The sequence below is a fragment of the Protopterus annectens genome, chromosome 9.part0, assembly GCF_019279795.1.
Source record: "Protopterus annectens isolate FY-2018-M chromosome 9.part0, PAN1.0, whole genome shotgun sequence".
Lineage (NCBI taxonomy): Eukaryota > Metazoa > Chordata > Ceratodontiformes > Protopteridae > Protopterus > Protopterus annectens.
The window spans coordinates 691911593-691929039 of NC_056743.1; the positions used below are offsets into that span (position 1 = coordinate 691911593).

The 17447-nt window shown below is 37.3% G+C and overlaps 1 protein-coding gene across 2 annotated transcripts in view; it reads right to left on the reverse strand.

Moving 5' to 3' along the window:
• The window catches only part of LOC122811456 (ABC-type oligopeptide transporter ABCB9-like), a 272428-nt gene that overhangs the window by 139248 nt on the left and 115733 nt on the right, over positions 1 to 17447 (reverse strand). For both annotated transcript variants that reach the window (XM_044083308.1, XM_044083309.1), the window contains exon 5: positions 9951 to 10156. In XM_044083308.1, coding sequence (XP_043939243.1) covers positions 9951 to 10156 — 206 coding nt within the window. The remainder of the gene's footprint in view (positions 1 to 9950; positions 10157 to 17447) is intronic.

Sequence of the window (17447 nt, forward strand, 5' to 3'; positions counted from 1 at the left end):
AGAGATAAGACAGAAGCACAGTTATCATTTAAGGAACATCCCTGGTAATGACTTGTTGCATTGTTATCCTGTGGCTATAGCTGGCCAAAAATATGTACTATCACAGTTCTAACAAGTAAGAAAATGCTTTATACTTTAAACACGCTGATAAATCATCATGCTGTGACAAAATGAGCATCAGAGACTTAAGACAGTTATCTGCATAGTTTAGTGGACTTTCAGCAACACTACATCAAGACAGCTTAAAAGACACTGAAATCCCCCTTGACTGGAGAAAGTCAATATAAAAACAAGGGCAGTCTTTCTTATAGCAAACACCAGACCCATTAACCTCTCATCTTCTGGTAAAATCATGGACAAATTAATATTGGGAATATTAGAAAATAATCTACATGGGGTTTAAAAGTAAATGTTTATCAGTATGTATTTAGTCAAGGGAAATAAACCACTACCTGCAATTTACATTTTTATAGAAATGATATTGAGGCTTCTGAAAAGGGCTTACAAGCCGATGTTATATACATCAATTTTCATCATATCATAATAGATTGTTACCTAAATTAGAAAGCCATAGTATGAAGGGTACTTTACTGAAATGGGTTCACTCTTGGTTCATTCATCAATCTTGGGCAAAAGAGACAGATGATCAGCATTCAGACTGGCACCACCTGGGAAGAGGAGCCCCAGGGATCATTCCTGGGGTCACACTGATTCAACCCATATTTGTCAGACCTTAGCTCTAATGATGGGATGTTTTTCTTGTTACAGTGGTGATATATTGTTATCAGGAAAAAAAATACAGTCAGTCCATCTGATTTAAACTGCTTACAGGTTAGTCTATGGTATTTGTATCACTGGCCTCTAGAGAATAAAATGAAATGAAAATTAATACCATCAAAACAAAGTATGTGAGCTTTAGATTTAACTTTTAAGACTTGATATACACTTAATAGCATTAAAGTTGATAAGGTTACCTTTTTAAACATCTCTGGATGACAACAGCAATTAAATTATTCTTTGAACATCAAATAAATTCTATTCGCCAAGACAGCTTAGAATTAGTCGGCTGTATATACAGACATGTAACACCTAAGTGCGGTGTTATTCTTGTACTTTTATTTAATAGTTCAGTGAGATCAAAGTTGGAGTAAATTGCACAATTTTGGTATCCTATTGACCTAAATATATTACTTTGCTGGAAAAGGTATAGAACAAATTTCCAAAGAATATGCAATGTTTATATTCTCTCTCACATATTCCAAGAGACTGAAGCAACTGTATCTATTTACATTGAAATACAGTTTGCTTAGGTGTGATTTAATTCAGCTGATAAAGCAAATAAGGATTTATTCTTGTGTGAACAACTAAGATCAGTAAATTCATCTACTCATAATTATGCCCAGTAAAATGTCAGTTATAAAATGTTTCTATAACAAAAGTGTTGTACCACTGTGGAACAAGCTTCTGGATGGTGTAAAAGAAGATTCTAATGTTGAAAGTTTTAAATCTAAAATTGGGAATGTAAAATATACCATGTAGGTGGGCTCTTTTGGACTTTGGTCATGCCCATGACTTTTATGTACTTATGTTATGTATGTATGCATACATAACAAATACATGCGTGTGCCCCCCCACACCCCCCTACTTAAATATACTAACTCCAAGGTTGCACTACACAGACAAACACATGAAAACACCACCATACAAGCTACATTCCCCTCGCGCACACACATATTACAGTAACAAAACACACTGACACACATTAAAGCCCCTAACCAAAACCCTTAAACATAAATACTTACCCTGAATCTCCAGCTATCCAGTCACACAGCGCAACACCATAAGCGCCAATTCAACATCTCTGGACTTCGGGATTTTCAAATTCACGCTTCTGGGGTTTCAGAGTTTTGAGCTTTTGGCTTTATAATCTCGGGATTCTGAAATTCGATATTTCAGAATTTAGGGATTACAAAGTGCAATATATATGTGTGTGTGTGTGTGTGTGTGTGTGTGTGTGTGTGTGTATGTGTATGTGTATATATGTGTGTGTGTATAGATATATATATATATATACATACACACACACACATGTGTGTGTGTGTGTGTGTGTGTGTGTGTGTATATATATATATATATATATATATATATATATATATATATATATATATATATATATACACACACACACGTGTGTGTGTGTGTGTGTGTGTGTATATATATATATATATATATATATATATATATATATATATATATATATATATACATACACACACACACATGTGTGTGTGTGTGTGTGTGTGTGTGTAAATATATACATATATGTATGCATGCACTTACCAAATTATAATATAATTCTGCATGCAGATGTGGTACAGCACACTACAACAGAAGCATCATGCTCACTTAAAAAGTATTTGTTTCACTGTTTGTATTATTTAGTTAATTATTTATTTGTCTTTGTTGACCAGGTAAAGTCCGACTGGGTAAAACCCATTTTCAGCAGAGGCCCAGGGAGAAAAGCGCCACATTTAAGTTACGCATCGTGCATATTTATAACTGCAGGGTAAAAACATCTATACATGAGCTTATTTACATGATTTTTAAATATTTCTTACATGAACGTAGCAATTCAGCACAAAAACAAGAAATAAATTAACATAAATCGCCTACTTATTTGGAATTTGTTAACCGGGTTAGTCCGACTGGGTAGAGACCCTTTTTCAGTGGAGACCCGAGGAGAAAAGCTCCAACATTAAAAATACAGCGAATAACACTGACAATGCTTACAGGAGAAACAATATTAAAAAGAACTAACATGAAATGACTAACAGTAACTAACAAGTTCATCATTTTTTTTGTTTGAAGTGAGACAAGAATAATATGAAAAACAAAAAGTGCAAAGTACAAATTTGCTGAAAGTAAGTCAGACAGAAAACTGCACAATGAAGATGAGTATCAATGCAAGAGGAATATTAATGTGCAGACATTTATAAGCCAAAATAGGAAGAATAGCTATAGTGGGAGGTTGAGTGTAGAGTAAAAACAGGAGAAAATCCAAGGTAAGAAGGTGATAAAGCAATGTAGGTAGGAAATAAGTGAAAGACTACAGTAACAGAAGCTGAGGAGACAACAGTCCAATTAGTAGAGTTTATTCAGTTTATAGAAGATGCAGCTCAGAGAGGGGGAGAAGCAGGAAGAAATAATAGAAGACATGAAGATAAGTTATGTTGGTTCATTGCAAAGGCATGACCATGACCTTCGGCAATTAGAAAAATAAAATACAATAGCAGTTATGTATTTATGGTACGATGACTGCAGGGAAAAGATCAAACGGGAGTGTTTTTGAGGTTAGTAATAATTTACAGACAGAAAAAAATAGTAGTATAGCGTAAAGACAGATGATAAAAGAGATGTGAAAAGGGAATTTATGGAAATGAGCAGGAAAAAATGAAAAGAGGAGGACTAATAGTTAGTGGTTGGGTGTGAGAGAAGGAGGAAGAGTAACAGGTTAGGAAATTAGTGCCGTCTGAGGAGCGATAAGGTACAAAAGATTGGGAAGCAAAATGGCTCTAAGAGTTGGAGAAAAGTAATCGGAGTAAAGCTAGCCACGTGAGCAGTATTTATTACATGTTGACCCAGTTGGTGAAGTGGTCAAAGATCCCTTTCAACCACAACTGGGGCAAGACCATTACTTTAGTTGCTAAACCTGATTGAAGTATTAGCTTTCATTCTGTCTTTAGTAAACTGAATAGCATATTAAAGTTTGATAGCTATCCCAGGCCCAGAACTGATGAATTGATACAAAATCTTGGAAAGGCCAGATACTTGACGACACAAGACCTGATGAAATGATACAAGCAAATATAAATGATCCCCTCTGCCAAAGAAAAGACAGCCTTTGTAAATCCTGGCAGTGTATTTCAGTACATACAGTACCTACTCAACAGAAGCTTTGCTAGGATGGGAAGAAGGGGGCAGATACACTGGGCACAAATTGTTTGGGGGGGGGGGCATAATCAGTCTTCAGTGCATACATTTACTTTCAGAACTGAAGTGTTATACTGCTTCATTTCTGATATAGGCTACAGCAGCTGTTTGCTACAAATGATGGCCCTGGACACAAGAGTAACTATGCCTCTGCCATTTGGGGCTCAATCCACTTTTCAGAGGTGAATGGATAAACACTGAAACCACACTACTAATATTCTGCAGTATTTTTGATGATCTGCTCCCTTTTCTACATTCTTCTAACAGTGATACTTCTTGTCTTAATTGTTTTACAGTTTTCTCTATCCGATGATTCCATGGTGGTATTTTACTTGTTTCTTTCCTTTCATTTGCTACTGCACATTTTTGTGGTAACACTTTATCCATTATTACTTCAGCTACACAGGAATATATACTATTTATTTATTTTATACCACATGCATTTCCCTTAATAGTTATGATTACTGGGTTCCTCTGTTTTACCAATCTTCTAACATTCTGGATCATTTTCTTTCTGTAATCTATTACTTCCATCTAACTTAATATGTCTGTTGTGTCTTTCGGCTTTTTCCCGGTTAGGGGTCGCCACAGCGGAAATGTGTCTATCTATCTTTCCTTAAATCATTTTCTTCTGGACTGATAGCATCTTTCTTTCTCTCTGTTTCCTGAAAGTAATCTACAGAAAGTTCCAGAACATCCCCCTGTGACATATCCTCTTCAGATGCACCCTGCTTCATCTGCTGCTTCTTCATATGGGAACCTATTGGCCTCTCACTCTAACATTATCTGCTACTATTTTCGGTTCCTTTCCTTGTTCTGCAACTTCAACTGGACTTTCCTGTTGCTCTCCTACAGAAGGTTTCAGAGCATCACCATGTGGCAAATCTTCTTCAGATGCCTCTTGCTCCATGTGTTGCTCCTTAATCTGGAGACCCATTGTTCCATCATGTTGTGACATTGCCTGCGTTGGAGTCTCCACACTAAAACATTAATTTGCAGATAATCCATAACTTCTGTTTCTTTATCATCTACCTTACTAATCTTTTCTATACTACCCTTTGTGTGAACAATGGAGTGATGCAGAGATCACTCATGGAACCTGGGTTCTTCAATGTGTTTCTTTCATACATAAAACTGAACAAAGAAAACGGGATAAACTTCTCTATTAACAACACTGATGTAAAGACGTTCAATTATGCAGTGTATCCAACTTTCTAGTGAGCTGTTTTTCACTATCACAACCATTCACTGATAGCTTTTTGCAGTACGTTTTTTATTTTTATAAAATTATACTGTCTCATCTTAGCATGTTTGTCTTTGCAATTTATTTCAACAGCAACAAGCAAAAAGAATGAATATACTACCCAAAGTGTTCGATTTATCTATATGCAGCCACTTCTATTTATATGTAATTGTCTCTCCTCCTCATAAAATCTATATTTAATCAACCAATATGAATCTTATGCTATAATTTGTATCTGTATGTAAAGTGGCACATACAACAGAAGTGAAATTTAAGGACTGATGTCCCACATTTTAAATACAATGTAAAAAATGCAAGTTTTCTGATTATTTTCCTGAATTTTGACAAGTCTAAATAAAATGAACTTGAACCTGAGCTGTATTTTAGTCATTCTGAGTATTTTATGGCCACGTGCTATAATTAGATTTCTGTGCTCATGTATGTAGCACATAAGTAAAAGTATTGAAGTGGTTCAGAGAAAATTCCGCCAAGGGAACTATGGAGTGCTGGGATTCGGCTAAGTGCATCTCCCCACAGATCTTTAATTATGTTTATCAGGGTTTCATACCAAATTCCCTCCTTTTTCTTTTTTTCAGCTTCTTCCACTAGTTAAATTTCTGTTCCACATCTAACATCAGGAATACTGCATGTGTTACAGAGTATCCATAATACAGTATACTAAGCCAGTTTCACTGTATCCCTCCACCTCTTGAACCTTCAACAATTTCATTAAGGCTGATTTACTGACGTCTAAACCTAAGTCTCTGCAGTTGTGAAAATTCAATAATTCATGTTACTGCCACTGTCACCTATCTAAATTCAGTGACCTCTGGGGTCACTATTACACCACAACAGGCCTTCTTCTCATTAGCTGCTGTTTTCACTGTGCCATTGTGCTCAGTTATAAAGATATCTACTGACCTGTAAGTGCAAGAAATCTGGTCAAACCAAAAACATTGGGGGCCAAAGGTCTAAAATCACTGAAAAAATTGAAACATTACTCTTATAAACTTACAAAGTCAATATGAATAATATGTTTTACTTTAGCATGTATTTTCTGAAACATATGAAGTCTGAAATTCAATTGTATGTCAATATTTAGTAGCTTCAATCCTCAATAGATAATGTATAAAATGTACAAACCAACGATAATCCAAAAGCCGAACCCAGCACGGAGGCTCGGGAAGAACAGAAAACACAAGCTTGTTAAAATTCACTTAGCTGATGTAGCTTCCCCACCACAAATGCTCCGATGACGGGGTTGTAATAAAACAAAATTTATTCCATAAAGAAACTTCCACACAGAAACGTTGCGTTAAACTAACTAATAAAAAACAAAACAATCAATACGGAGGGTTAAGCGCTTTCATCTGACTCTCTCAGACTTCCTCAGAACCATCTTTTGACTTCCGTTTTACATTTAAATATGCTCCATTTGGCGCCAAAAATGTATTGATTCAGTAATACATATAAAACACTTTTTTTAGTAACACTTTTTTTAAAAAACATCATTTTATATGCTTTTTAATATGCTTTTGAATAAAATAAGCACACAACATCTTCATGTTCAAATTGCCATGGACAAAATACACGCTTATATTACTGAATGCTAAGGTTCGTGGTAAAAGACATATCTAAATACCTTACTGTTCTACATAGATCAAGCAATGAACTACATCTATACTCATACACTAGAATGTTTTGAGTTGTACTTTGTATAATACATTAATAAATATAACTATATATAGATATATATATATAAATATATAAAAATATATATATATATATGTAAATGTATGTGTATTCACAATCTATTTATCAAGTTGTTATGGAAATAGAAACAATGTATCACTAATACTGACCTATATGTCTAACTGAATGATATATTCATCAATAATAATTTAATAATATTATAAATTTAATGCATAAAGCTTAGTATGTAATATAAAAACAATATATATAATATATAACTGATGATGACATTATCATTAAATATATTTAAAATATATTAATGTTTATATTTGTAAATAATAAATAAATAAATAAATAAATAAATATAGTTGGTGATTATAAAACTGTGTTAAAATTTTTTACAATAAAAATATATTTTATAAATAATAAAAAATGTAAACATATCAAAGTCATAGTTGATGTCTTTGTACTATGTAAAATATTGAATATAAATATAAAATATAAAATATACAATATTTATGTATGCTGAACCTACCAAAACCTAAATACTATAATACTATAATGTGTGATGTTATTAAGACCCCAATATGAGAAATGGTTTTAAACTAATGTGTTCGTTGAGGCCTGGGTATGTGGTTGCATCAAGACATATTTGCCACTTGCTTTCTAAACAGCCTAATTTGGCCTTCCAGTTACCATTGTCAATTGTCCTGTCCACCTGATCTATAATAAAAAACTTAAACACATGATCTATACCTTTTTCAATTGCATGTTTACTCAAGGCATTTTTTATATCACCTTTTTTCATTTTATAACAATGTTCATATATCCTAGTTCTGAATTTTCTTTCGGTTTTTCCTACATAATAAGCGGTGCATTTTACACACGATGCTAAATATACCACTCCTTGAGAATTACAATTTCCTGGTTTAGATTTACATATACTTTTTAAAATATTATAAATTTTAATACTCAATTCTGTATTTATATGTTGGCACTGTTTACACGCACCACATCTCTGAGTTCCCTTAGTCTTATAATTGTTTTTATTATTTCTATGTACATCTCTTTCTAATAACCTTTTTATATTGAGTCCTGTCTTAAGTACTACATTGGATGATGTACCGATAATCTCTTTAACTTCCTCTATATTTGTAAATATGGTCCAATGTCTATATAAAATTTCTTTTACTATATTCGTGTGCGGACTGTACATTAATACACACACTCTTCTATTCACCATTTTTTTATTCTCAATATGGACTTCTAATTTCCCTAATAATGGTTGATATTTATTCCCCCATTGGGATTTAACATAATCCACTACATCATTGAGCATATTAGTTGGATAATTTCTTTCTTTGAATAAATTGTATATCAAGTCTAACTCATTCTCCATTATTTCTCTTGTCGATGACATCCTCGCTGCTCTCACACATTGACCTTTCACTATGTTCTTGAATGTGTGTGGTGGATGACAACTTCCATACTGGATATAGTCGTTGGAGAAGGTCGGTTTCCTATATAATCTAGATGTATACCCTACATCATTACTGCTGATGTATGTGTCTAAATAAGCTATACCTCCTTTTTCTATTGTATATGTGAATCTCAAAAATTCCGTTGTTTTGTTGATGTATTTTATAAAGGCAGGTATGCCTTTAGAATCACCTTTCCAAATGATAAATATATCATCTAGAAATCGAGTATATAGCAACATATGTTCATAATATCCGCTGTGAAAAATGTACTGGTCCTCCCATTCTAACATAACAAGATTGGAGTATATGGGTGCACAAGATGCACCCATAGCTACACCTGATATTTGTCTAAATTTTTCTCCTTGATGCTCGATGTAATTATGATCAAGGATAAGTTCCATCATGCTCATTAAAAACTGAATTCTATCCCATGTAAGTACCGAAAACTTCCTCAAGCTGTTGCAAAAGTAGTCTAACCCTATATCCTTAGGTATACATGAAAACAAATCCTTAACATCCACAGTTATAAAAGTGATTTCCTTGTCCCATACATCCTTATTAATTTTACTTTAAAAATGCCAAGAGTCCTTAACTAGATGTGGTGCATTATTATATACATGTTTAGTCATATGATCCACCATAACTCCCATTAATATTTAGTAGCTTCAATCCTCAATAATTTGCCAGAAAATCTCAAATTTTATGAGGAATGGACCAAATTTATTGGGCAAAAAATCTGGGCATTCTGTGAAAATCTGGACAGCTGAAATGTATGTGTATAAACTATACACCATGAGGTTCTGCCTTCATTGAGAATGTTTAGCATTTATGTACCCACACTAGCTAGGGAGGAATGGAATACTATAGGTTGTTTTAGAAACATACTAGGATTTGAGGTGAAAGCAGGTTAGAAGGAAGTGTCTAAACAATTAACTGGTCACATTTCTTCTTTTCTACACTAAATATTAAGTGTAAGAATATAACAATGTATTTATTTTTTTATCTATTTTGTAACCAGGTGGGTGGGTTGGCACAAGACCCTTTTCAGCCACTACTAGGGCCACAATGCTGTATCAATATAAACAATGGTAAGAAACAATGTCAAATTGTACATTTCATAACCATGAAAGTAAACAAGCAAAAGAAATTATAAGAAGAATGTGATAAATAGACAAATAAGTACGACTGTATACAATATTTTTAGGATGCAATACAGAGATAGACATTGAATGTTAAAGACACTGGAGTAGGAGACAAATTGTTAAAGTACACAGTTAAGTACAAGTAAGTACAATATTTACAGAATATAATTCTTCAGCTGACAGATGTTAAAGACAATGAAGTAGGAGCAAAATCATTACAGAGCTGAGCCTTGTGTGAGTTGATTAACTAGAATCTCTCTCTCAGTTATGCTGTAGTGGTAGATGTTCTTTCAACGTGGGTTAAATATAGCAAAATTATTAAAATTCATTATAATAACCCAACAAATTTTAACACCTGAAGTGCACAATCCCCTTCTTAAATGGAGACTACTCGTTTATTACCTGATTGTACTGATTGTAGAATTTCTGGGCCAGTCCAAACACTGGGGACTTAATTAAAGTAAGTAGTGTCAGCTGCCAGGATAATCGGAACATAAAGTATGAGATCCCCAGAGTTTTCAGAACGCTGCGTAAGAAAAGATTCACATACGCAGAGATGGATCGGCTCATAGCAGCAGTGTCAAGAGACAATCGGGATGTAAGACCACCTACAGAATAAATGCAGACAAATAATATAATCTGTACTTTTGGCTTTTGGAAAATAATATGTGCGTGTGTGTGTGTGTGTGTGTGTGTGTGTGTGTGTGTGTATATATATATATATATATATATATATATATATACATATATCTCTCAAACCTCAACCATTTTCCAGATATATAAAAACATATATATCTACACATATATTTAAAGGGCATACATTTAGAATCCCAACTAAAAAAAAAACACAAATGACTGAAAGATTGACTACAGAATTTCAAAACATCGAACACCAAATACATTTGCTGACAGCTTTTTAAAAGACCTAAAAAGGCAGTAGCTTGTTGTGTGAGATAACGGCACAGCAGGACTGCGTTTTTGCCCTTTCCACACTGTGGTGCAATCTGGGAGTCGGCATATATAAGTAGTAGGGGGTATGAAGGGGCACAGGGGAGCCTGCCCTCCTGCATAGCACTTGTTTCATAGTTTAGTACTAGGCTATCTTCCCTGGGGCATTTGTAAGCCTAGCCATAGTGATGTGGCTTTCGCCACCCCATGAAATGGTACAAAAATGCACAAAAATGCACAGAATAGATTTAGAATACTGTGCCTCTATCAAGTAGTGACACAATGAATGCCCCCTTATATAATAGAATTAGTTTACTGTGCCCCTGTCTAGCAGTGACACAGATGTGACCCCTGGGGTAAACTTACGATCTCCCATCCACTCATCAAGATTTCTCTTGAAGAGTGTCAGTGAGGGGCTCTGCCTAACATGAACTGGGATCTTGTTCCAAAGCATGGGAAGCCTCTGGGGTTATGAATCTATCCCTCCAGCATGTCCTATTCATACTTGTGCCGAGGTTTAAGTCTTTAGCTCTCATGGTCCTGATGGATTTGGATTTTTTGAGGTGGAGCATGTCCATCAGATCCTGACTGGACATGGCCTTGTACGTCAGGCAGAGGTCACCTCTGAGCAGGCAGTATGCTACTGAATAGAACTGGAGTTTCTTTAGTCTGGCAGAATAAGACATATGTTGGAGACCCTTGATCCTCTTGGTGAGGTACTTTTGTGGTCTCTCCAGCTGTTGCAAATGCCGGGTGAGGTACATACCAAATGGGGCATTGTACTCAATCATGGGTCTGATGAGGGAGGAGTATAGGGGTACAATGACATCCTTGGATCTGGATGTGAATCCCTTCATGATGAGATGTGCAAGGTAGAATGTTTTTCTAACCACTTTGGCAACGTGGGTGTCAAATGAGAGGTCGCTGTCGACTTGGGTCCCTAGGTCTCTGATTACTTTTTCCGTACTTAGTGGGTTGCTGTCTATGTGATAATTTGTGGGTACTTTGTTTTTCCCAAAGGGGATGACTATACATTTTTTGGCATTTAGTTTAAGGCCATGACTCCGGCACCAGTTGTCCATTTCTGTGAGGCCTTTTTGTAGGATGTATGTGTCCGCTGGTATATCGACTATGGCGCCTAGTTTGCAGTCATCTGCGAACTTTGTCAGCCACAACCCTCCCATGTTTGCTTTAACATCTGAGAAATAAATGTCGAACAAGAGGGGTCCCAGGACAGATCCCTGTGGAACACCACTTGTGACTGGCTTTGAGTCTGACATTGCTCCAGCGATTTTAACTTTATGGGTTCTGTCCTTTAGCCAGTTTGCAACCCATCTAGTGACATAAGGGTTTACGTTTAAGCTGGTGAGCTTATCTATGATGCCTGAGTGGGGTATTGTGTCGAAGGCCTTAGCCAAGTCCAGGTAGGCTGTATGGACTGCTTTTCCCTCATCAATGGCTCCAGTGACTGTTTCAAAAAAGTCAACCGGGTTCAAAAGGCAGGATCTGCCCTTTACAAAGCCGAACTGGGTGGGGTCAAGTGTCTGTAGGTCCCCTATGTCTCTGTTTATGAGTTCCATAATGATTCTTTCCATAGCTTTGCAGACCAGGCTGGTTAAGCTTATGGGGCGGTAGTTCCCAGGGTCTGTAGAGGTAACCCCCTTTGTGGAGTGGGACCACTGTTGCTGTACGCCAGTGTTCAGGTACATATCCTGTAGTAAGGCTAAGGTTAAATAGCATTTTTATGTGCAGGTTTAGCTCCTCTTGGAGTTCATGTAGCACGCAACCCGGGATACCGTCAGGTCCCATTGATGCTGTGTTTTTAGCTTTGTCGAGGGCGGTCCTCACTTGGACATCTGAGATGACAGGGAGATTACATTCAGCTGGGATAAGTATTTCTTCTTTTGGAGTGAGGGAGGGGAGAAATTTGCACTGAACCTGTCAGCCAGAATGTTGGCAATATCTGTGGGTTCAGTGTATTTTTTGTTGTTGTGAACTAACTCTGAGCATATCTGAGGGTTTCCGCCCAGGTTTCTAACATAGCTGAAGAAGGCTTTGTGGTTATCTTTAGTGTCCTTAGCGATTTTTCTCTCAAAGTTGGCCTTGGATGTTTTTATGAGAGAACGTAGTTTTCTGCTAATGTTGATCAGAGATGTCTTCCCTTTATGGCATTTTGCTCTGTGATGCAGTAGCTTCCTTCTTTTGTTATACAATTTGTTAATGGCTGAGGACGTTTGCCTTTGGTGGAGAGGGACTTGGATTTATTTGGGATTGCATGATCCATGCATTCTTGGAGATGTCCATAGAAAGCATTTGTGAAGGATTCGGCATTGTGGGATGTGGTATCCACTGGCCCAGTGGGCTTAAAGGATACCATCTCTGTCTTAAGAAGAGTGAAGTCTGCTTTTGAGAAGTTTTTCACTGTGGTCTTTTGTGCTGGGGGTGGAGGTGGGATATGTTTATCCAGGGTGATTAGTTTGTGGTCAGATCTCACTAGTGAGGGGTATACCTCCGGTGTGGAGCATTTTGTCCCCATGTTTGTGATGATCAGGTCTAGTATATTATCTCCCTAGTGGGAGAGGTGACTAGTTGTTCCAGTGCATTTGAATTTATGAATTCCAGGAACCTTTGGGCTAGGGGTGTTAGGGCTAGAATAATGTACCCAATCTATGTTTGGGTAGTTGAAGTCTCCCAGTATGATGGTATTTTGTGATGCATTCATATCCTCCAATGTCTTCAGGAAGGCTGAGTGGGGTTCCTGAGATTGGGAGGGTGGTCTGTAACATGCTACCAGTTTTATAGCAGTTTTGCCTATGGTTAGTTGCACCTGTATGGTCTCTGATGCTTCATGTGTTGCTACTAACCTGGAGGTGTGGGTGTCCTTGATGAATATGGACACTTCCCCTCCCTTTGTGGTTCGGCCAGGGTTTTGGGGCCAAAAAGCATGATACGAGGTATAGCCTGGTAGCGCTGGGGTGCTCTCAGGAGCCTTGAACCAGGTTTCAGTTACTGCACAGATGTCGATGTTCTCCATACTGAGGAGTGCATCGAGTGCCTGCATCTTGAGATTTACTATATTTCAAACTTATGTGGTTGATGTTTGAATCATTGGTATTTTTGTCTTTCAGGATTCTGAATGTATTCCACATAAACATACCTAAATTAACTGTAGATTTATATGGTTAATAACTTTACAGGTTTACTGGTACTATATATTTCCTATACAACATAATAAAAAGGAAGACTTTCCTCCTCTTTCAACACCTGGATTTATCAGAATGCAAACTCAATTTCCTGTAGAATTTAGATTCTTGTTAATTTAGATATAGCATTAATGTGCTATGATCAAACTAGTTCTTCATACACTTTTCATACTAATTGTATGTCATACCCTATATATGCCCACAGTATTACCTGTACTAATTTTGTTCCACCTATTATTCTGGGAACCTTTGTTGTCAAATTGATACTGTCATACATTCATTAAATTTGCATATCTACTTATTCATATGACATTGCTAAACTAATGGCAATTGTTTGTTGCATGAAAAAAGTTACTTCTTCACAAAAACATTTAACTATCATATTATGCAACTTCTTTTTATCTATGTCTCTATCTCTCTCTTCCATCTATGTGGCTATCTATGTCTGTCTCTCACTCTCTAACTATCTGAAATTATTAAACGTCTGTAAAGCACAGTAATGTACTTTACAAATGAAATAAATAAATAAACATCTATAGATTTCCGTGATGTACTTCAAAATGAGGAGATCAAGCAGATGTAAAGCTCTGCATTACATTCTAAATATTAGAATAGTAATACATTTTAACATGTATAGTCGTATATTATGTGAATGAGTTTTGTCAAGTGAAAATAATTAAGTTTGAAAATATACATCATATGCACTGTCATCACATAAATGTTAATAAAGGAACAAGTACCAACCAGTTATACTGGACAATGTGGGCAGACACTGAAATTACTGACTTTCACAGAACTGAATGAGACAATAAGATGAGTTAAATTCAGGTGTTGCCACCAAAAATGGCTATGTGTGGGTATGTACTATATTTGTAATATGACAGAAATGCCTGAACCCTAAACAGTGGCAGCACCACTGTGATTCCCAAACTACTGAAAGCCACAGCAGTCAACAAAAGGTCATTGTGGACCAATGTGATCAATTACATTAGTAATAAACTTCAGGTATATGCATGTACCTCAGAAAAGATTGTGTTAATCAAGGGGTACTTTTTTTGAATTATATCACAGAGTCAGAGATATGGCATGCCTGGCAATGTGATGCTACTAGTGCACAAATGCACAAAGACAATTAGGAAATGTATTTTTATGAGTAAGGCTGATTAATCTTCCACATAACAGACATAGTCGTATCACAACCTAATTAATCACCGGGAGTTTCTGGGGTTTTTTTTTAGGATCACAGGAGGTTACTAGACTATTGGCCCTGAGGGCCTTATAAGCCTAGCTAAGAGTTTAGACCATGTATACGCAAGTCAGCACCTGATGTCCCTGTCCAGCAGGGACACAGGTGGAATCCGAGGGGTGTATTTTCTGTTTCCCATCCAGTTATCCAGATTGCACTTAAAAAGCAGTAAAGAGATACTCTGCTTGACGTGGAGAGGGAGTCTATACCACAGATAGGGGAGTCTCTGGGACACAAATCTGTCCCGCCAACAAGTCCTGTTGATGTCACAGACCAGGCTGAGGCCACGCGTGTGGGTTACTCGAGTGGAGCTTGACTTGCGGATATCCAGCAGTCCCATCAAGGAGGGGTCCATGATCTCCCTGTATGCCAGACAGAGGTCACCTCTGAGGAGTCTGTATGAAACTGAGTAGAGGGATAGGGCTTTTAGCCTATCTGTGTAGGGTAGATGCTTGAGGCCCTAGATTCTCCTGGTGAGGAACCTCTGTGGTCTCTCCAGTTGCTGCATGTGCTTTGTGAGGTACATGCCAAAAGGGGCATTGTACTCAATAATGGGCCTTATGAGGGAAGAATACAGGGATGTTATGACCTCCTTGTCCCTGTATGAGATACCCTTATTTGCAAGGTGGACCATGTAGCAGGCTTTCCGTACAACGGAAGCAACATGGTGGTCAAACGTCAGGTTGCTATCAACCTGGGTGCCCAAATCCCTCACAACTGATTGCATGATCAGGTTGTTGTTATTAATGTTATAATTTGTGAGGACGTCACTCACCCCAAAGGGGATGATGATGCATTTTTTGGTATTCAGCTTGAGGCCATGTTTCTGGCACCAGTCATTTGTCTGAGTGAGACTCTCTTGGAGGATGTCCACATCACTAGCAGAATTGATGACAAAACCCATTTTACAGTCATCTGCAAACTTGGCCAACCATATCCCACTGGTTTTGGCCTGCACCTCAGAAAAGTATATCCCAAATAACAGTGGCCCCAAGATCGAACCTTGGGGTATGCTGCTTGTTATGTGTCTACTGCTTCAGGAGGCTTCCCCTATTTTGACTAGGTGGGTTTTATCAGTGAGCCAGTTTGCTACCCATCTGGTAACATACGGATTGATGCCTAGTTGAGAGAGTTTATCTATTATGCCTGAGCTGGAAATAGTGTTGAAGGCTTTGGCCAGGTCAAGGTAAGTGGTATGCACCGTCTTCCCCTCATCCATGGCTTTGGTGACTGTCTCAAAGAAGTCAACCAAATTTAACAGACATGATCTCCCCTTGACGAAGCCAAAGTGCGGGATTGAGTGTTTGGTTGCCAATGTCCTTGTTAATGAGGTCCATGATAATCAGTTCCATGGCCTTGCAGATCAGGCTAGTTAGGCTTATGGGTCTATAATTTCCAAGATCGGTGGACGCTCCACCTTTGTGCAAAGGGATGACAGTGGCTGTCCTTCACTCAGCTGGGACAAAGCCAGTAGTCAGGCTTTGATTGAATAGGGTGGCTAATGGTGCTGCAAGTTCCTGCCTGAGTTCACGTAGGATGCAGCCTGGGATGTTATCAGGTCCCATGGAGGCTGTATTTTCTTGCCTTTGAGAGAGCAGCAATAGCCTGTTCCCTAGATATAAGGGGATGGGGTAGGTACTGGGAATGTCCTGATTTACTGATGGGGGGACAGAGGGGTGAAGTTTTCACTGAATCTATCAGCCAGCAAGTTTGCTATATCTACGGCATTTGTATATGTGATGTCCCTGACCACCAGTTCTTTACAGATCTGAGGGCTTCCTTTGAGGATGCAGACATATGTGAAGAAAGCTTTATGATTGTCTCTAGTAGATGTGATCAATTAGTACTCAAAATTTAAAAAAGAATTAAATGGCCTGTAGATGTCAGAAATAGTGTATTCTTAAATGATGGCTCACTTTGTTAGAATGCACTGATATAACACACTGTCAACTTTGCAGACATGCATTTATAATATTTTGGGTTGAACACTGCTTAGTAAATTCATAATGCTGGAATATTCTGTAATTGAAAAATACACATTCATAGGTAGAATTTCACTGCTTTAAAATGACACAGAAATAATTCATGGTGTTTAATATGGAGATGAATGGCAGCCACTTGTGAACATGAGGGAGGTTCATAGGTGTAGAGCAGCAGTGATTAAGCCTTGTTTTGTTACGCATGGGCTGCATAATGCGAAGGTTGCCAAGTTGCAGGACGTGGCCTGCTTTGTAGTTCTAACTTCCCTTTAGGTCTAAACTGTTGGGCACTTAAGTTAACTACGTGTGACAGGTGCAAAAGAGGTGTCATTAAATATGTACATTCAACCTTAAACCAACAGGTAAAACAGTGCATCAGGTTAGATGATGGTAATTTCAGGGTGTCTGTTTTAGGAGGCTAATCTTTTGGGGTCATGAACAGCTTGAGAAGTTTTTATATGCTGTAGACACAGCTCACGTCGACAGAAACTCAAATGTATGCTACAGGAAATAAATAACAGAT